This window comes from Anabrus simplex, chromosome 4, assembly GCF_040414725.1.
Source record: "Anabrus simplex isolate iqAnaSimp1 chromosome 4, ASM4041472v1, whole genome shotgun sequence".
NCBI classification, from domain to species: domain Eukaryota; kingdom Metazoa; phylum Arthropoda; class Insecta; order Orthoptera; family Tettigoniidae; genus Anabrus; species Anabrus simplex.
In genome coordinates, this window is record NC_090268.1 from 281,770,898 (window position 1) to 281,793,407 (window position 22,510).

Sequence of the window (22,510 nt, forward strand, 5' to 3'; positions counted from 1 at the left end):
ATCAACTCGGAGGATCGACATGTTTGTGTACTCCACAAATGCAAAGCGAGGTGAATTTGTGGATCCCACAGTAACATTTGAATAGGGAAATGAAAATGATACAGAGGTACATCAAGAAAAGAAGATTTATGGACCAACAGCAAATTTCTTTGAAAATATACTGGGTGATCCACCAGCCCCTTGCGATCCAGTTTTATGCATCCCTTACATTTACTACAATTCTGAAAGACATTGGTCCCTCTCCCTAAACCGGGGTAATATAATAAGATGTGTGTTTACAGGCTAGAAGACAGCAGGAATCGTGAGTGCCATTATTCATTCATTATGGGTACCTCGAATGATAGGACATAAACTTCATGATTTTGATCCGTATTGAATTGTGATCACAATAATAATTATTAAAATAATCTTGTATGGTCCACCTTTTTCAATACTATATGATGCAATATAATTGAATTACATTACTAAACTAGGGACTAGTTTCGGCCTTGCCTGGCCATCTTCAACCTTAATCTAATACTTCGGCCTTGGCTGGCCATCTTCAGCCTTAATGTAATACATCTAATAACTAAACAAATGTAAAAACACACAACTGACATGAAAACTAATGTACAAACACACAACTAACATTAAAATCTGGGATAAACTAAGTGTACAATCTGAAAAATAAATTAGGGTCTATAATTCTTAGCATCTGGAGTATGCTGATCATCCAGACTCTTTCTTGTATTGATACTCATAGAACTGTTAGTTCCATGACTGCTAATCATTACAATTTAAATTGCAAAACGGGAACTGGTAAATGTTGATTCTGTACTCAGATCATCAATCACCAAATCTACTTGAGTGGTGTTAGCAGTATGCAAGCCACTCAATGCCACTGTAAACAACCACCAGCTAACACAGAACTGCCAGATGGTGTTTCACATTGACCAACGCAAATAAAATAAAATGTTCCCGTAGTGCTTGTTAAAAACGTGCTGAAATGCTGTTGGACACTGTCAGGACGGCACATGAAGATATGATTAAAACTGACACATTCTTAGTTTGTGGCTGGTATAAATGTGCAATTCTTTGCGGTGACCATGAAGTTAACCTGAATAAATTATAGATAAAATTAATTAATATAAGGAGAGAGAGAGCGTGTTTGGCAATTGGCATAGGTTATATGAGACTTACCTCTCATTGCGGCATGTGGTGTGTGGTGTATTGTTGTGCGCCTTATACTAACGGTTGTGAGATTCAAAGGAAAAGGAAAGGGCGGGACAATGAGGGAGAGGCAGGGCAACGTTTCGTGTTGCGCAACAAAAAAAAAAGGCAAACTTGCATGCTGTGTGTAAACAGTGCGTGCCATTTTTCTTGCGCAACACAAAAGTGGCATGCAAGTTTTGTTGCAACGTGGACGAGTAAGTACCTTTATGTCACGTCATTCGTTTCATCTCATTAACTCCTCTGATGAGGTTGACGTCAGGAAGAGCTTCCGGTCGTAAAAACTCGCTGCGAAGATTCGTCTCACTTCTTACTCGATCGACCCCATCGAGAAAAGGGATGCAATATTAATCAAAAGAACTTAATGGCCTGTCATTTGTCTCTGTCGCTTGAGCAGTAGTCCTACCACACAGTAAACCTGATCACTTCTTTCATTTGAATTATCGTCGTCTTGTACCTCCAACTTCACTGCTACCAGTGTGTCTTTATTCCAAATGACGTCATCTTTACTGCCATTTGGTCAGCCATGCAATGCCATTGAGAACAGCATATAACAAGAACTCCGTTATACCGACAATGTTGTGCTGTCCCTTCAAAATTCCTATACTGAACTGTGTATTATCCTTCAGTTACAGCAAGAGCCCTATCACTGACGCATCCGTTATTATGAGTGATTAAGCGCGCGCGATTTTTTCTGTTTTTTATGCACCCCAGCGATTATGTTGCATTCGTTTGTCTTCATTATCATTTCCTCACTGTGTCCACTATCATATAAATTTATAGCGAGAAGGTTATCATTTCTCTACTGGCACTTGAAATATGTTTTCATCATATGTATGGTACGGTTAAGTTAGGATGGGTGACGCAGTTTGAATTAGGAAACTGAAACGTTCGCCACAAAATGCGATTGATCATCTTTGGTACGGTATGGCTTTCTCACTATATGCATTTGCAAGCTCTCTCATAGACATTCGAAGGCAATGTTGGAATCGATTAGTAATACCCAACAACTGCTGTTCTCTAAAGAAAATTCGAAATGAAAGAAGATAATAAATTTTCGTAATAAATGCACAAATAACGTGACTGATAGCAGTTGTTAACTCATTAAAAATAACGGCTGAAGTAAACAATCTCTTAATTTTAATGTTATATACTGAAATTTAAGTAAGAATGTGATACACCTCATGGCAGAGTAGATCACTGATTTCAGAGGATAATGAATATTTTCTCGCGTCTAGTTATATTTCAGAAAGGCTATTCACATGGAAATTTTTAGCGAGGATAACGCATTTCTCTACACACGTTTGAAAGATGTCTTCGTGACACATATACGGTTAGGTGACGCCATTTAAAGAAGAAAACTCGGGAGTGATAACCATATTTCTCCGAATCCAAGATGACATTTTTCCTTCAGGATCTCACGCGACAAATGAAGGGTCGTCTTGCATTCGCGACCTAACAGTAATGAATACCACCGGCAACTCTCGCGGTAACCACACTGCTTCTTTTCACCCCCGCAAGCGCACACACACACAAAATTCGTTGACAGTAAATGACCACCTCTTTATTATACATTGCTAGCCGTGACAAACGGTTGTACAGTGGCTGTGTTATTACGTGTCTACTGTACCTGACTCTTAGTAAAATTAAGTTTTATGGACAGCAAGAATATTATCATGATGGGCAGTCGTTAAGATACATGAAACAGGTATTGCCGGCAAATTTTCAACGGGTTCTCGTCGATATTATGATGCCAATTTTAAGTTAATGGTTATTAAACACTTGGAAATGTAGAATAATTGTGCAGCTGCAAGAAAATATGGCATAGGCCTAACTAAAGCCAATATTTGGTGTCAGCGTGAAAACAGAGAAAGCTAAAAAAAACGTGTACTGTACAAAAAATTGCATTCAGTGGTCCGCAACAAGGACACTTTAAAGAAGTCAAAGATGAAATTGTGAGGTATGTGCACGATAAAACAGAAGAGCGGAATGACCATACCGTGGCGCAATAAACTCGTTCGTTGATCTTCAACGTCCGCCATTAGGTCTATACAGTACATTGCAAGCCGCTGAAGTTGGCCGAACACGGCAAGCAAGACGTGCGTGTAGCGGTTATATCTGACGCTGAATAAAAGTACCGTAACAGTTTTACAGACAACAAGAATATTTTCCTGATGGATCGCCGTATTGTAGAGACGCATGGAATAGGTATTGCTGGCAAATGTTCAGCGGGTTCTCTTCGGTATTATGATGCCAATTTTAAGTTAATGGTCATTACCACGGAAATAAAGAATAATTGTGCAGCTGCAAAAAAATGCGGCATAACGAAAGCCAATGTCCGGTGTCTAAAGATAGTCTAAAAATGCGTACTGTACAACAAAGGCATTCATATGATTTTACAAAGCACTTTTCAAGCCTGATTAAAATTTTTTGAAGGAAAAAGTGGGGTTCGTCTTGGATTCGGAGAAATACGGTACTGTAATTTTTTCAGAATGAAATTAAACGTACACTTTCACATAGTATCGGATTTCAAAAAATAACGAACAAGTAAGCGTAGTGTGGATATCGTCCACGGAAACGCAAGTTTTGAACAAACTGACTGCCGTTTCATATTGTTTTTAATGTGTATGGGAGTTTTCCAACTTTTATACAAAAAATCGGATATAACGACAATCCATTATAACAAGTAAATTTTCCGCTGTTGTGAATTCTCGCTATAGCGGACTTCTACTATAGTTTTGTTCCCGATTATAGAGTCCAAAAAGTGAGAATCCATTTGCAAATGGTTTCTCGAGATGGTCTCTTGTTATTCCAGTTGGTGTATGTGTATGAGAAGCCACCCCTTCTGAATAAAGTTGTGCTGTAGAAAGCATGCCAACCCACCAGCTGATAACTAGCATATGTTACGAGTTGTACTTCCGAATGTAATACATAGCGAGTGGAAGCATTTTTTGGATAACTGCGGCTGTTAAAAGCCAGGTCTTTATTTTTCATTATATTTCATGCTGTTCTCTACATACTTATCACATCAGGATTTATCTAAACAGCTGTAATTGAGATAAGAGAGACCGCATTGTTTAGGTTAGGTATGCTTTCAAGTGCTCGGATAGTGCCAGAAGTTCCTTGGCAGAAAGAATAAAAATTAATAACTGCAAAGCTTACTGCATTTATGGATATCTGCAGGTGCGGCAGTAATACGTTTTATTACCATAATGTTTAATTTTGTATGTTCGCTGTCTCCATTTTTTAATTAATGCATAGTATGTTTTACTTGGCATCTCCAAAAATCGTGAAAGTAGTTAGTGGGGACGTACAATCAATAACATTATTATTATTATTCATTAGGCACGTTGACGAGTAAAACAATTGTTATGATTGGATGGTTTTTATCGCGTTTTAAACCTACTTCTCTCCAAACATTACCCATATTGGCCAGAGTTACGAGATATTAAACAATCACTTTGTTAATGAACTCGCCTGCTATATTAATAGCAACATCCGTGAATATTTCTAAACTACAGTAAGCTTGTTTCCTCATTCCGAGGTGGTGCAACTCTTCTTAGGCACGCCCCCCCAATGGAGGGGAGTTGCATGTACCATTTTTACCGTACATCAACCTTCTTGCCATTCTTAAATATTCGGCAGCACAGTACCGATGGGAACTCAGCCCCACCGAGAACGGCAGCTAAATGTACCGACCATTATGCTGGCGGACATTCAAAACTACAAAAAACACACACAGCATGAGTGCGATGCGTAAGTTGGACACAAAACTATTCACCTACTTGTACGATGTCATTATAGCTGCATTAGGTCTATGCTAGGGAGGTGGATATTTCTTAACTACAAAATACAGATGTACCGCATAAATCTGACATGTTGCATTGCACGGGTCGTACGAGAGAAACTATTCACAAATTTGTGTGATTTCATCGGAGCTGCAGTAAGGCTTGTACCTGCTTCAAAGCAGAATTATTGTTCTTCTGTGATGAATTACGTTGGAGGGTCTTGTATGCAAGATTTATTTTTTCATTTTCTTTGTCTCAAAAAGCCAGGGGAGCGTAATACGCGAGGGGGGTCTAATACACGAGTAAATACAGTAATTAAATATAGAGTGTGATTAAAAGCAGTACTGTACATAGTATTATTTCCTTTTACTGCTGTTTCCACATTCCAAACCCTACTGGCCCCAAAATCAAGAACCCTCCTACTTGTCCGTCATTGTCAGTGACGGGCAAGAATTCCACCGTGTTGTACGATTTAACACAAGTGAATGACAGATGAAAATAGTGAATACATATCTTAATCATTGAACATTTATGTTACACCAGACTAGAAATGTGTTGTTCAAAACCAATAACAATACAATATACGATATCAAATGATGGAAGTGTCAAAAACAAAGTGTTGAACAGGGTGCAAAAAGGATCCAACTTCTTCCATCAAGTACAGAACATAGTATGGGACAAGGGAGTTCCTCAGAGGGCTAAACAGAGCCTGTTTAAGACTTACCGTATTTACTTGCATATTAGACCCCTTTTTTCCCCACTTTTACAGCCAAAATTAGTAAAGGGAGATCCAATATGCGATAAACTCAAAATTTTGTGCGATGAACACACGACTTCTAGGCTATAAAGAGCTATAAATTGTACGCGTAAACATTCTATACTATTATTTAACAAGCTTAGAATGTATTTAAGTTATACTACCTATTTTCGTTGGAAGGCAGTAAACGTAAAAAGACAATAAATGGTTAACTCAACTTTTAGGCCTACAGTACATATAAAAGTCCATTTTAGCTACTCATATCACGTCATTCATTATATCTCATTAATTCCTCTGGTGAGGTTGACGTCAGGAAGGGCATATGGCCATACAAACTCGCTACGAAGATTCGTCTCACTTTATACTCGACCCTGTAGAAGACGGGGATAAGGGTATCATGTTATCATATAATTAAACATTGATACAAAATAACTAAATGGCCAGTCATTTGTTTCTGTCAGTTCAGCAGTAGGCCTACCACACAGTAAACCTGATCACTGCTTTCATTTGAATTATCGCCTTGCGCCACCAACTTCCCTGCCCTGCTACCGGCGTATCGGAATTCCAAGTGACGTCATCTTCACTGCCATCTCATCAGTCGTGTAAGCCATACTTCATTCTCTTTGAGCCATGCACTGCAATCGAGAGCATACGAGGTCCCGTCTTTTTGAACCTTTTAAAAATCATTTCGTTCCCGACTACAGAGTCTAAACAGTGTGAATCTATTCCCAAATGGTTTCTGGAGATGGTCTCTTATATTCCCAGTTGGTGTATATGTAGCGGAAGCTACTCCATCCGAATAAAGCCGCCTGTAGAAGGCATGCCAAACCAGTGTTCTGTGTGCCAAACCACCAGCTGATAACTAGCGTATGTTACGAGTTGTACTTCCGAATGTAATACATAGTAACTGGAAACATTCTTTTGATAACTATGGCTGTTGAAACACAGACCCCTATTTTTAAGTACATTTCATGCTTGTTCTCTATATTTATCACATCAGGATTTTATAAACAGTGTCCATGAGATAAGACAGACCACATTGTTTAGGTTAGGTATATTATCGCCCTGATGGTGGCAAAAGTTCCTCGAGGAAAGAATAAAAATAAATAACAGGAAAATATACCGCATTTATGAATATCTACAGGTGTGGCGGTAATGTGTTTTACTATCATTCAAGAACTGGAAAAAATCCAAAGAAAAGCAGCTCGATTTGTTCTGGGCGATTTCCGACAAAAGAGTAGCGTTACAAAAATGTTGCAAAGTTTGGGCTGGGAAGACTTGGAAGAAAGGAGACGAGCTGCTCGACTAAGTGGTATGTTCCGAGCTGTCAGTGGAGAGATGGCGTGGGAGGACATCAGTAGCCAAATAAGTTTGGATAGTGTCTTTAAAAGTAGGAAAGATCACAATATGAAGATAAAGTTGGAATTCAAGAGGACAAATTGGGGCAAATATTCATTTATAGGAAGGGGAGTTAGGGATTGGAATAACTTACCAAGGGAGATGTTCAATAAATTACCAATTTCTTTGCAATCATTTAAAAAAAGGCTAGGAAAACAACAGATAGGGAATCTGGCACCTGGGCAACTGCCCTAAATGCAGATCAGTAGTGATTGATTGAATGTTTAATTTCATATGTTTGTTGTCTCTTCTTTTTATTAACGCATGCCCTAGTATTTTGTCTGGCGTCTCAGAAAATTGTTAAAAGTACGTGGGGACATAAAATTATTATTATTATTTGTTAGGTATGTCGGCGAGTAAAACAATAGTTTTAAACTTACTTCTCTCCAAATATATACCTATATACCTATACTGGCCCGAGTTACGAGATATTAAACGACCACTTTGTTAATGTTAATGATCTCGCCTGCTGTATAAATAGCAATAACCGCAAATGCGTGAATATTTCTCGACTAAAGTAAACTTTATCGAGGTGGTACAGCTCTTTTTAGACACAACCTCCAGTGGACGGGAGTTACATGTACTGTACCGCTTTTACCGCATATCAACCTTCCTGCCATTCGTAAATCTCTGGCAGTACGGTACCGAGAATCGAAGTCAGACTCCCAAGAACAGCAACTAATTGTGCTAACCATTACGCTGGCGGATATTATTAACTAAAAACACAGACATATATCATGACTGATGCATGCTTGCAATGTGCGAGTCGGACTCGAAGCTAGGCCTATTCACCTATTTGAGTGACGTCATCAGAGCTGCAAAAAGCAAGGGGGGTCTAATACGCGACGGGGTCTAATACACGAGTAAATACGGTATCTTCTGCCCATAATGACGTATAGTCTGGAGAGCTGCATCATACATAAAAGAGAAGTAAGCCAACTGCAAGCTGATAAAATGAAGTTCCTTAGATCATCTGTACAGAAAACAAGGAAGGACAGAATTAGGAATGATCAAATATGAAGAGTCCTGCAGGTCAACCTGACCGTGGAAGAAAGGCTGAGTGTAGCAAGGCTGATGTGGCTAGGACACTTTAAGCAGATGCAGGTGACTCGAACACCAAGGAAGTATTTTGAAAAGATTATTCCGGGACAAAGACCAATTGAACACCCTAGAAAAAGGTGGTTAGTTTAGATAAGAGAAGACCTAGAGAAGAGAGGAGAAACATGGGATGTCCTAGAGAGAAAGGAGGCATACCAGGACCATAATAAATGGAGGCACATCCTTATTAAACATCCTACCTGGCTCGCTGAAAGGAATTGATGATGATGATGATGATGATGATGATGAAAACAAGCAAGTATGAGATTATGTGAATGTCAAACTTTCTACAAAAAATATTCATGAAAGATGAACTATGGTAGTTGTAAATCAACTGAATAACACAAAGTGACACAGTTAGCAGCGACTTCTGACAGCTTGCATGGCCTTTCTAAATGGAAACTATGGTTTCTATAAAAATGAAATTAAAGGGTGACTATTGGTGAACCTATGATAACATAATAGGGCATGTCCTTAATTAAGGTACAGCCAGTTGTGAAAATGGGAAACCACGGAAAACATCCTCAGGGATTCCAGTGGTGAGGATCGAACACCTTGTTAATACTACACAACAATATCACAAAAGTCCCTTCCTTAAGACAGGTGCAGATAATAAAAAATAAGACAATTTATATTTATAAATATCTTACATACCTTTATTTTGCCACATGTCTGAATGATAGTTTGTGTGATCGCATCTCTCACTGATGGAGTTAATGCAAGACATTTCACAGCACCAAGAAAGAAAGCTGGCTCACGTTCCATGAAATTTAAAAGATGATCTATGAGACGCTCAGCACCAGCTAGAAGCCGGCGCAGATCATAATTTCGACGTTGTTCAAAGATCCTAGTTAGCTGTGTGGAAGTCAATACACTGACTATTTGACTGTACACGTACCTGGAGACAAAAAGAAACTTCATAATATATATGATTCATAAGGTAAAGTTGCCCAGAAAAAAAAAAAAGTACATGGTATTGTTTATACATCGCATTGAATATACTGTATTTTCTTGCATAATCAACGCCCTTGCATAATTTACGCATCCCAATATTTCTGGGTCCAAAGTGCAGAAAAAAGTTCACGTATTTGACGCACCCGCTTCTTTGAACGTCCATCACGCAGCTCCGGATGTGTTTCGAAATAAAGATGTCAACTACTCAAGTAGCAGCCTTCTTATTGCAAAACAGGGCATTCCAAATGCTGAGCAACGTGCTGTTATCAGCCGGTAGGAAATACGACTGCACTACATCAGTGAGAGAATCAGTGCAGAAAAGACTAGTGACGCTCTATTCCAATCTGGTACAAACATATTTTACGAGTGTTTTGGGTATGGGACATGCGTTTTCTGTGATCTCAAAATTGTTTGTAAGTCCACAGTGAGAAGTATTTGAGTAATATTGCATCATATAAACTCTCTGTGATCAGTTACGCCGAAAAGTACAGGAAAAGGGCAGCGGGCCGCAAGTTTCCAGTGTCCTAGTGCAACGTGCAACAGAGAAGTGCATTTCAAGTGACCAACAAGTCTCGCAAAGCATTTCGCGGATCAAAAAGCGGAAAGTTTACGCAAGTAGAGTAAGATCTGATAAATATATGATTTTGTTATGCAACATTGGATATGCTGTTTTTCACGAAATGCTGTATTTTAAAGGATGAGAAAGAGCTGCTGCAGATGAAATCAGTGTCTCGGATTTGAAGGTTAGCCGCGGCTGGATTATTAATTTTTTCTTTTTTTTAATTGGTAGTAGCTTTACGTCACACTGATATAGATAGGTCTTATGGTGATGATGGGATAGGAGAGGCCTAGGAGTTGGAAGGAAGTGGCTGTGGCCATAATTAAGGTACAGCTCCAGCATGTGACTGGTGTGAAAATAGGAAACCACGGAAAACCATCTTTAGGGCTGCCGAAAGTGGGATTTGAACCCACTATCTCCTGGATGATGCAAGCTCACAGCCACGCGCCCCTAACCACACAGCCAACTTGCTCGGTGATTATTAATTTTATGAAGAGAAATGGATTTTCTCTTCGACAAAGAACAACATTATGCCAAAAAATGCCGAATGATTTCAACCAAACAGTAATCAATTTTCATCGCTTTGCGACTGAGAAGTGTAAAGTGAAGGAATATTTGATCTCCCAAATAGGAACCGCAGATCAAATGCCAATCAATTTCCATATGCCACAAAGTCGAACAATCGATAAGAAAGGGACATTGAGTGTTATTGTATGCACTACCGGAAGTGAAAAATAACGATGTACTGCAATACTTGCTGTAACAGCTGATGGCAGAAAGCTTGCACCTTACGTTGTTCTAAAACAAAGAGCAATGCCTAAAGTAAAATTTTCACGAGGGATCCACGTTCATATCCAAGAAAAAGAGCGGAAGGACATGTCACTCGTACAAGATTGGATACAAATGGTTTGGGGGAAATCTAGCAGGGCCCCTCCTTCGATGCCCGGCCCTTCTCATGTTGGACAGTATTCTTTGTTTGCCGGTATGTCATTATTATGTACTTACACAAATTGTACTTTTATTAGTTCATGTTTATTTCACTTCCAGTCGTATTGTCAGCTCGTAAAGGGAAGAATATTTTCCAGTGTCGGTACTTCAAACCCACGTGTCCCACTTACTTGATGTACCTTAATTGACTTTTCAGAAAAATTTCACGCTGGAATTTTATGCCAAATGGCAATAACTGCAAATGAGTTGTAACAATTTTGCTTATGTTATATTTGATGTATCCTTTAAATGTAAATAATTTGTAAATATCTGAATTCCTTGAATAATTTACGCATCAGAAATTTTTACCTGTATTTTTCGTCAAAAAAGTGCTATAATTATGCAAGAAAATACGGTATTATCAATCTTAATTTTAATTATCAAAATATTATTCACCTCCCATGTAGACACAAACCCTGTGTATACCCACAACCAATCATTATATCTATATTTTCAATTGTTTCCGAGAAAATCTTTGTGAATGAGTTTGTCAGCAGATATTGTGTAGGCCTACCATTAAAGCTACATTCCGACCACAGAACTTCAAGACAGCAGTCTTCCAAACTCTGTGCCAACTGCAGGTTTTTCAGGAAACCAGAACCATACCTATACATCCCAAATAGTATGGAATGGTGGAACAATTCAACAGGGCCACTGAGAATATTTATTTTATTTTTAGAATTTGCTTTACATTGCACCGACACAGATAGGTCATATGGCAACAATGGGCTAGGAAGGGGCCAGGAGTGGGCAGGAAGCGACTGCGGTCTTAATTAAAATACAGTCCCAGTATTTGTTATGGTGTGAAAATGGAAAATCACGGAAAATCATCTTCAGGGCTGCCGACAGTGGGGTTCGAACCCACTATGTCTCAAATGCAAGCTGATAGTTACGTGACCCAAGTCCGGCCACTTGCTCGGTACCTGTGAATAGGCATCAGGGAACATTATCTTTCCGTATTCCTCTTGGTGTATCGGTCTGTGGTGCAAGGACGCTATATGGAAGGCCGACCTCAGGACTATCCTGCCCTGATTGACCAGTACTGCCTGGATCTGGCAAGGAAATTGGAGAATTTACATGCTGCTGTCTGAAAGAGATTGAGGATAGAAAATGACCAAGTGAAAGCATGATATGACCAACAAGCGAATGCTACAGGATATCATGAAAAGAATAACCTAGTGTAGCTATATAATCCCACAAGGAAGAGAGGCCTATCTTCCAAACTTGAAACAGTGTGGTAAGGCCCTTAGTGAATTCTGAAGGGAATAAAAGACATCATCCATCGCATACAACAGAGCCCAAGATGCAAGATGACGGCAGAGCATCTGGATTGATTGGCACTTCACAGAGGAACAGCTGAAGAACAAAACTGATCGGAGTGATAAGCTTTCAAAGAAGGGCAATGTTATGTGGTAATGCAAATGACAGTTTTCTTTTAAGCCCCCTTTGGTAGTCCCTGAAAGGGATGGGTGAGACAAAAATGAAAACTACCAGCAAGCCTGTGGCCACGTGACAATCTCTGCTTCTGTCGCCCCATTCATTTGGTGTTTCAGTAAATTTTCAGAAAGGTAAAACTAGAACATTCAAATTCTGGCCATATCCCAAAGACAAAACAACTTCACCAACATGAATATAAAAGCTGGCTTGCTTCAAAGAGGAGTGGTGATGGTGTAGTACGTTTCGTGAGCTGAGAGTGTAGGTTAGTGTAGTGTAGTGGAGCGGTCATGTAAGTTGATTGTGAGAGTTATCTCTGTCTTGTCTGGAGTTGATCCAAAGTGTACAGTCGTCAAACATTGTGATGCAAATGAACATGACAATATGGAACCATGTGAAGTGACTGCGGTGCGTGTTCAGTGAAGTGAAGGTGATACCTGCCAGTCAAGATTATGGAAGACTGTCCATTCCAGGTAAAGACTGCCAGCCAAAGACCTGATGCGAGGACAAGAGTTCTTTGTAAATAGCCAGTAAGTGTTATATTTCACTGTCGAGAGAGAGAGTGAAGAGATATCAATATACAGTATCTACAATATATACTGACTGGGTCATCCTAGATTAAATTAGTTTGATTAAAGAATCAGTTTTTTATTTGTAACACTCTTTATCTTAGACCCCCATGATCTATATTTTAACATACAAGACCTGAGCATAAACTATTACACTTACGTGAGTTGAAGTACCAACTGTGATACACTTTCTGTACCACGAGAAACAGAAACCAGAATGATGGGTCCTTTCAACAGGAACACAAACTTTGTATTTCCAGCATGAATGGATCGTATGGTGTCTTGGTTAGCTTGTACAAATGAGACAAGAGCCTGCATAACACCAAAAATGGTGACTAGTTTATCTTCACTACCATACCTGCAAATATAATTGAGAAGGTAAAGTGACACAGTTAGAAAAGTAGGAATACAAACATTCATAATGAAATATGCATTGACAGAAACAAAGAGAAACAAGAAATAAAAGATGAATATGATCTTCCTTCATAAATGGTAAGTTATTGAAGGAAATCACAATATTTTGAATATCACAGAATCATCCTTAAGTTGAGAAATCAATAATTTCATTTGAATAACACTTAAATACAAGTTTTAAACAGCAACTCACTGAAGGTGAAATAAAAGAGGAAGGAGATTGACCCAGCACAATTTTTTTCAATCTTGATCAAGTCATCACAACTCAACTCAAACTTTTTTCCTTCTGGAGAACTTCTATAATTTTTTTTTATTAAGATAATTTAGAGTCACTTTAACCCTAAGGTCTTATCGTGACTTCTAACTGTAGAATTTACATTAAATTACAATAGGGTGAAGAATGAAAAAAATATAAAAGTGGTATTTTAAACTGAACAGTTAAATTTTTGAATACAGACCAGTGTCTTTGAAAAACTTGATAATTTGTTTGCACAGTGAAGGAGATGAGTGTATCCCCTTAATATCCTTAGGTATACCGTGGTACTGGCGCCATTTGTCATACAGTGAACAGTCTGTTATGATGTGCTTCACAGTCAGCACACTATTGCATATTGTACAGATGGGAGGCAGTTTCTTCTCAAGGAGGTAGATGTGACTTATCTTGGAGTGGCCAAGCCGTATTCTAGTTATTAGGATTTGATCTTGCCTGTGAAGGTTGTGAAGATAGTGTTGTACTGTAGATTCCGTTGTTACTTCGTGGAGTTTGCTGTTCGGTTTGAAGCCATTTTATCTTCCACTGTTGGTATAATTTTGTTTTAGCATAGGCAATAATGTCAGTGTGAGGGGTAGCTATTGTTAGATCGCCTAACGGGAGGTAAGTAGCGTCTTTAGCTGCTTGATCAGCAGATTCATTGCCTTGAATACCTCTATGAGAGGGTATCCACACAAAGATGACTTGTTTGCCTTCTTTCATGATGTTGTTAAACAACAGTTGAATTTCTTGTACAAGGATGTGTTTCGATGATGGACTTTCTATTGCGTTTAATGCACTTTTTGAATCAGAAAAAATGATGGTGTTATTACAGGTGCTGGTTTTCAAAATATATAGCATAGCCTGCTTTACTGCGTACAGCTCATTAGAGAAGACTGTATAGTAGTCAGGCAATCGGTATAGCATGGTACGTTCAGGATATATAATCCCACATCCATTTCTTTCCTCACATTTTGATCCATCAGTATAGATTGCAGTGTGCCTTGGGTATTTATTAGAAATTTCAAGAAATAATTGATGGTAGTGAGATCTGTCAGTTTCATCTTTGACACTGTAATTTATTTCAAAGTTAATTTTTGGAAGGGTAATAGTCCATGGTGGGACATTAAGAGACTTGTCTGTGAGGAGTATTGGAGGGATATTTAAATTTAGTTCTTCAAGAAATTTGGCTATTCTAAGCTGTGGTTGTGATCCTGATTTAATGAGTGTACCTTGATGCTTGTTAGGAAAAGCATACAACTTAATTCTTGATTCACTCATAGTTGCTACCTTGAGCGCGTAAGTCAAACTTAGTTGTCTACGTCTAATTGTGAGTGGTGGTTCATATGCTTCTATTTGAATGCTGGCTACTGGACTGGTACGGAAGGCTCCTAGAGCAATTCGAAGAGCTGAGGACTGGATGGAATCAAGGATTTTGAGTGAAGATATTCTTGCGGAATTGTATACAATGCTGCCATAGTCTAATTTAGCCCTAATAATGGTTTTGTACGTGTTTATTAGCACTTGGTAATCTGCCCCCCAGTTCTTTGCTGCCAGGATCTTCATTATGTTCAGCCTTCGCAAGCAGTCAGCAGTTTTTCAGTTTTTCAGGTGAGGTATCCAACTTAACGTAGTGTCAAATAAAACTCCTAAGATTTTCATAGTTGTTACTGTTTCAATTTTGTGATTGTCCATGTACAGCTCAGGGTCTTGTACAGTATGTTTACATTTGGAGAAGAGTATGCATTTGGTTTTAGTTTTGGAAAACTTGAACCCTGTAACTTTAGCCCATTTTTGGATATTATCAATTGATTCTTGAAGTAACTGTTGAGTAGTTAATTTATTTCTTCCTGCACTTAGTATAGTCAAATCATCGGCAAAAAAGCAAGCCTTTACTGGTAGGTGAATGTTGGAGACAATGCCATTTATTGCAACGAGGAATAATGTGACACTGATGACTGATCCTTGGGGAACTCCATTGTCAATGGTTACTTCATGTGAAAGAGTTCCATTTGTCCTGACTTGAATTCGGCGATCTTTAAGGAAATTATAAATGAAGTGAAGCATGTTTCCTGAAATATTATGTTTCATCAGTGTTTCAATTAGATAGTCTTTCCACACCATGTCATATGCCTTCTCAATGTCTAAACTAACAGCTATGAGGTGCTGATTATTTAGGAAAGCTTCTCGGATTTCTGATTCTAAACATATCAGAGTATCTGTTGTTGAACGTGCTAGACGAAAACCATTTTGTGCATCACTAAAAAAGTGTACATGTTCCAAATACCAGCGTAATCTCTTGGTAACAATTTTCTCCAGTAGCTTACACATTGTATTTGTCAAGGCGATGGGACGATAATTATCTGGGATCAAAATATCCTTTCCTGGTTTGAGTATAGGCACTACAATAGCACAACGCCATTGATCTGGAAATAGTTTGGAACTCCATATGTAGTTGAAAATAGCAAGTAGATAATTGAGTGCACTATGTGGAAGCTGTTTTAAAAATTCTTATGGAATGGTGTCTGGGCCAGGACTAGATCTGCCGCATTTGTTGAGTTCTGTAACCATTTCTTGTAACTGTAAAGTATCGTTATAAGCATAGTTCGGTGTAGGTACAGTTTCACTTAAGTCTATTGGATCTCGAGTTGTTTTCATGCGAAGAAATTCAGGTTCATAATTGTTATCGCTAGAGATTTTTGAAAATGATTTAGCCAGTTGATCAGCTATTTGTTGAGGTTCATTTACAATTGATCCAGCGACTGGATCTCTTAGAGAGGTAATACAGAATTTATTGTATTTGCCACTTATTCTTTGGATTTTATTCCACATAACTTTTTGTGAAGTTTGGCAGGTTAAGGAGGAGATAAATGTTAACCAGGAGGTTTTCTTACTTAATTTTATTTCGTGCTATTGCACGGTGTTTTTGAAAATTGATTTTATTTTCAGGCGTAGGATTTCTTTTGTATAGGTAGTAAGCACGGTTTTTATTTTTGATAGCCTCTTTACAGCAGTCATTCCACCAGGGAACCGTTTTCTTGAAGGGCATAGGAGCTGTTTTTGGGATGCTCTGGTCAGCAGATTTAATTATTATTCAGTGAAGTCTTGAACAATATCATTGATGTGCTTAGAAGGAAATTTATTTGTTGGAGTTAGATCATTTAGATAGTTATTTACAATCTTTCTAAATGATTGCCAATTTGCCTTATTTAAATTCCATTTACAGTATTGGAGTTTTGATGTGTTGTCTGAAGAACTTTGATCATCATTAATTATGATGGGGAAGTGGTCACTTCCTTGTAGAGTTGAATAAATGGACCAGTTAAATAGTGCAGTTATGTCTGGCGTACATATAGTTAAATCTATGCTACTGTATGTTCCGTGTGCTATATCAAAACGAGTTGGAGCAGTTGAGTTCAATAATACTAGAGTAAATTCATCTAGTATCTTCTCTATTTCTTTCCCCCTTGCATCAGTATTGCGACTACCCCATAAACTGTTGTGGCTATTAAAATCACCCATCAAGATGAAGGGTTTGGGGAGTTGGTGTATTAGGTTTCTTAAATCATCAGCTGAGATGTACTATTCGTAGGAAAATAAACATTACATACACATATAGCTTGTGGAAGGTATAATAAAACTGCGACTGCTTCTAAATCAGTAGTTAAAGGAACCTCTTGATGGTGTAAATTATTTTTAACATAGGTGGCTACGCCTCCACTTGCATGATTTGGATTAATTCGGTTTTTATAATGTATGTTGAACTGTCTTAAATGGGAAACAAAGTTGTCTCTAAAGTTAGTTTCTTGTAGACAGACAACTGAAGGCTGATGTTTATTTAGTAGAAGTTGTAAATACTCTCGCTGTGATCGAAAACTGTTGAGGTTCCATTGAAGTAATGATATAGTCATAAGAATGACAAACAAGTGTAGAGGGAATTTTATCATTATTATGTGAGGGAAGTAGAGTCATCGCTGGAGTAATCTGGAACTAAACTGTTAATTGTTTCACCTTGGTTTTCACTGCTAGCCTTAAGCAGTTTCTTGATTATTCGAGTACTCCTGTTCTTAATGGATTTTTCAGTGTAGTATGGATATAGTTTTTGAAGGGCTTGGGCTAAACCCTCTAGATCTTGGGTGTAATTGGAAGCTATTGCTGCAATGTCATTAACTCCAATACTGTTTTCAAAAAAGGATTGGAGTTGTAAGTAATTGAGGGGAAAGGACTGAGGGTTGGCTTCTAGAACTTGCTTAATTGGCTTAAGCATATCACTAATAGTTGTGCTTTCTTTTTCTGTCTTTGGTTTCTTGTTTGTTTTGTCTTGTGTTTCCCTGTCTGTACACTTGTCTTAGGTTCAGTTGTTAGGGGAGGTTCCTTAAAATCAAGGTCTTTTCTGCCTGTAGTTTCACTGCTAGATAGTGATATTGGTCTCTTTGATCCAGCAAGATGAACATATGAGGGGTTTTGAGGGCATTCCAAATGAGAGGTTAGAGTCGTTTCGCCTGAGGGTAAAGGCCCACAGTTTTGATTTTGAGAACACTGAAGAGATGTAGATGTAGCAGTTGTCTGAACAGTAGTTTGTGAGGGAGTACAGGTAATATTTTCTTGACAGTTTGTTTCAATTTTTTGTGTATCCTCTACTAGTTGGGGAAATTCTGTTAGATTGATCTTGCCATGAGAATGACTGTTTTGATTTAATGAGGAGCCTTCATTTATTATTTCATCATTATCAGGACAGTTTCTAGCTAAGTGCCCCTCAGTTTTACAAAGAAAGCAGGTGGGTGTGTCAGAGGATAAATAAATCCAGTAATTGGTACCCTCATATTCGATTTGGAGTGAGTCTGGAAGTTTGTTAAAGTCTTCATTTTGAATATAAATCTGTCTCCGAAAACTGAGAATGTGAGAAAATCCGGGGATTGTTAAACCTGCTCTAATAGGTGATATCTTTGACATTGGTTTAATGCCGAGTTTGAGAAATTCTTCTTCAATAACAATATTAGGAATCACAGGGCAAACATTGGATAGAATAACTCGTTTGTTTTTAGTTAGGAGAGGTCTTATTTCCAAGGAGACATTATTTATGAGAATCTTAGGATGTTTTGAAATTAATTCTTCAACACACTTTTGACTTGCAAGGAAGATACATACCGGTATTCTTCCATTAGATATCCGTGAGACAAATCGGATGTTACTAGGGCTAGTGACTTTTCCAATTGCTAGTATATAATCTCGGATACTAATACCATCGCAAGATTCAATAACAATAGCTTGATCTTTGGTAGGGTAGGATTGCATTGCTGCAGAGTAACTTAACCTTGGGTTGTTAGGAGATTGATTAAGTGTGTTAGGAACAGTAATAGAGGTTGTCATGAGGTTACCTGGTTCACCGGTACGGGTGGGAATTATGCTTTCTTTATTCTGTCCATTCGTGAGGTTACTTGAGACTTGCTGATTTTCATTATTTAGATTCATTGAGTTAGAAAAAACTTGCTGACCTCCATCAACAGAGGCGGCCATTATCGGTTAGCTAACAAGATGAGGTTATAGGTATGAGAGTGATCCTTTAATGAACACTAATCTCCACAACGCAGATTTAAAACCACACTCACTACAAAAGTACTTAGCAGCTTCACTCTGGTGCTTCAGACGGTAAATTTTAGCTTAGAATGACCGATTATTCAATAGTTCCAAGCGACAATATTACACGCGAACATCATGTAAGTCACTGCCCACTTCTATAATTGTTCTATGATTCAGCTCAACAATTTGTCAATTTTCTGAAGTGTGCAATTACCAAATGCACAACAGTAAACATCTGTTTTCCTCTTGTTTCATTGATGGATCAATTCAGAGGCTTATCAAAATTAAGGTATTGGAAACCTCCTGCAACTCACATTTAAGCACATTAAAATGACAGTGACAGTGTTGGGACTGAGACTTAGAACAGTCAAAATTACTACATTATTTCAGTAAAATCAATGATGACGGACATTTCACCCACATTGTTGTTTCTGGCACTTTGCACATTTGATCACCAGCCAACATAAACAGGAACAAAAATGAGACAAATCAAGTTATATATACAAAGACAGGAACATGAATAGAAACACACAATAAAATGAACACGACGACAGGTCAGCATCAGAAGAGGGGTCAACAGGAAAGGAGATGACAAACATGAAAGATAAGGACAGTCTCTACTTCGTCATCCTGTGATCGCATTCCTTATTTCATCTAATAACAATTTGGAGCACTCTGTGAAGTGTGATATCTGCAAGATGTCAAATACTTTTCAGCGGACACTGGGTGGAAACCAAACCGGCACGGTTAGGGTGTCCGAGTTTTTAAAATATAGAATTCACATTTTTTAAATCATTTTTGTCCAACTGGTCCACCGTTGCAATTGGTGTTCCTTTTTCTTTTATTGGATCCGCCCTGACAACACAAATACAATTACAAAGATTGTTGTCTACATTAATTCTAAGAGTACATGTTTAGAGAACCTTCGATTTCTCTTCATCAGCTAACAAATGTAAAATCCTTGTAACATATCTAAACCTTTAAAATGACATACCGCATTTACGCGAACAATCCCCGCATATTTTTTAAAAAATTTGAGACACGAAATTGGGATGTGGGTTTTATTTGCGCCAAGGTTGGCAACATGCTCCTGGTTCACATAGTTTTCGATGCTGGGTTCACAGTTATGCTTTGTGGAACCGCAGAAGGGAAAAAACTGCCCCCATATGTCATATTTAAACAGAAAGCAATTCAGACTTTTAATTCAAAACTGCCTTTACATTTTTTAAAAGTAGTATTTTACAGAGTAACTTAAATTCATATTTTCTTGGCGTCATGATAGAACGAGTCTTCCGGAACGTGCAGGGGTAGCTTCTCGCACTTTTCCTCGCTTCAGTGTGTCTACAGTGTGTTTCATAGTTGCTAAGTTTGAGTTGAAATCGTAATTCATTTGTATTCAGCGTTTTAAGGAATGCCATATCATCACGTAGCAGGCAGTACGCGGAGCAGAATCCGCGAACACTGGCAATGCCGACAGTTGGCGAAAAATCGTAATTATAATCAATTTGTACACAACGAACAATATTGTCAATGCCGATGAAACGGCTTTAAAGGAGATGGGGTCACTGTACCATGTTGCAATGCAGACAGACGCAAAAGACTTTCTCCCCTCATCATTAGAAAGTTCAGTAAGCTACGATGTTTCTGTGCAAGTACAAGGCATCTAAAAAATGCATATATTACACTAATCCAAAAAATAAGGCAACTGCACAGGGGAGCCAGCATAATTTGCCCTCTCTTTGAATACTGGTTTTTTTTTCGTGCATGAGGTTATTATTATTATTATTATTATTAACAAATACATCACAAATGGGAAATATCCCAGTGGCAATGGTCACTTACAGTAGTGTAATTATAATTGAGGTGGAGGTAAATAATTCACACAATAAACAAAATATAGTCATTATTGGAGCTTATCGCCCATCGAAATCAGGTTTAAACATGATAACTCATCTTTCAGAACTGACATGTACAAATATAAGCTACAGGAAAAGAACTATAATTGCAGGTGATCTAAACATACAGTCAATAAACTGGGCTGGGTCAATTAAGGGGGGCCTATCGCAGGAAGCAGTCAACTTATTAGTGTGGAGTAATGGCTTTGCCCAAGTCGTTACGAAGAACACACGTAAACAAGCACTTTCAGATTTCCAATCTTCTGGAACCTTCGTGTTGTTCAGTGATATATTAAGGATTCTTATTAAACATGGTAGGATCGCTTCACCCCCGAGTTTAAGTGCCTTTCCGGAATGATTATGTTTGCCAGTGATTTCTCCAAGTGGTCCCGGGTTCGATTCCCGGCAGGGTCGGGAATTTTAACCATCGTTGGTTAATTTTGCTGGCAAGGGGACGGGGTGTATGTGTTGTTTCATCATTTCATCCTCATCACGACACGCAGGTCGCCTACGGGAGTCAAATCGAAAGACCTGCACCTGGCAAGCCGAACATGTCCTCGGACACTCCCGGCATTAAAAGCCATACGCCATTTCATGCTTTTACTCCCCTTTCTATAAATGAATATTTGCCCCAATTTGTCCTCTTGAATTCCACCTTTATCTTCATATTGTGATCTTTCCTACTTTTAAAGACGCCACTCAAACTTATTCGTCTACTAATGATATCCCATGCCATCTTTCCACTGACAGCTCAAAACATACCACTTACAAGTAACAACTCTCATTACTGTTCCCTATTGAAGATGACCTTAGGAATAAATATCTCAAGGATAATTTAATAAAACCACCTATTCAATACATTCCACGTTTAATGTGGTTTGAATATACATGAATTTATATAGACTTATCAGGTACATGTTTCACCCTTTTTGGGCATATTCAGCCTTAGTCGAGCAGCTCGTCTTCTTTCTCCCAATGGTTGTCTACATCAATTCTAAGAGTAGGCCTACATGTTTCAAGAACCTTCAATTCTCTTCATCAGTTCACAAATTTGAAAACCTCTTATAATTATATAATCATGAAATGTACTCAAAAATACAATATAAACTGTGGTGTAAGGTTCTTGTGGTTGTTACACTTACAAACATAATGAATCACAAATTTGATGAACGGCGTGTGATGATATCATAGAAAGTTATAATAAATAAGATGTTCCATAAGTGTTTACATCTCAAATTAAAATCTCTTAAAAACATAGGTAAGTCTGTTCACAAACACCGAATCACCAGTTTGATGTACAAATACGTGATGATATTCAGTAAAGTTCTATTGGTTGTCTATGTTCCATTTGTGTTTGGTTTTTCAATTAGAAACAAACAGGTCTATTGATGTAGATTAAAAATATCAAAAATATTTACCAAACTTAAAATCAGCATGTCATTTTAGACAAATAATAACAGCAGCACAATTCTGTTTCATTCACACAGCGTGAATAAAACTAGTCTGTATAATGAATAGGGCGTAAACGTTTTAACATGTCAGGAATGCAGTAAACAATATGTTGGACAGTCTGAGAGGAGTATTTCAGTATGTTACAAAGAACTTATCAACGCTAAAA

The 22,510-nt window shown here is 38.1% G+C and overlaps 1 protein-coding gene across 1 annotated transcript in view; it reads right to left on the reverse strand.

The window, feature by feature from the left end:
- Mon1 (vacuolar fusion protein MON1 homolog) overlaps positions 1 to 22,510 on the reverse strand; it is an 80,797-nt gene that overhangs the window by 39,352 nt on the left and 18,935 nt on the right. Inside the window, exons 3-4 of the mRNA XM_067146461.2 lie at positions 12,914 to 13,111; positions 8,905 to 9,148 (exon numbers count right to left, since the gene is read on the reverse strand). Of these exons, the coding sequence (XP_067002562.1) occupies positions 8,905 to 9,148; positions 12,914 to 13,111 (442 nt within the window). The remainder of the gene's footprint in view (positions 1 to 8,904; positions 9,149 to 12,913; positions 13,112 to 22,510) is intronic.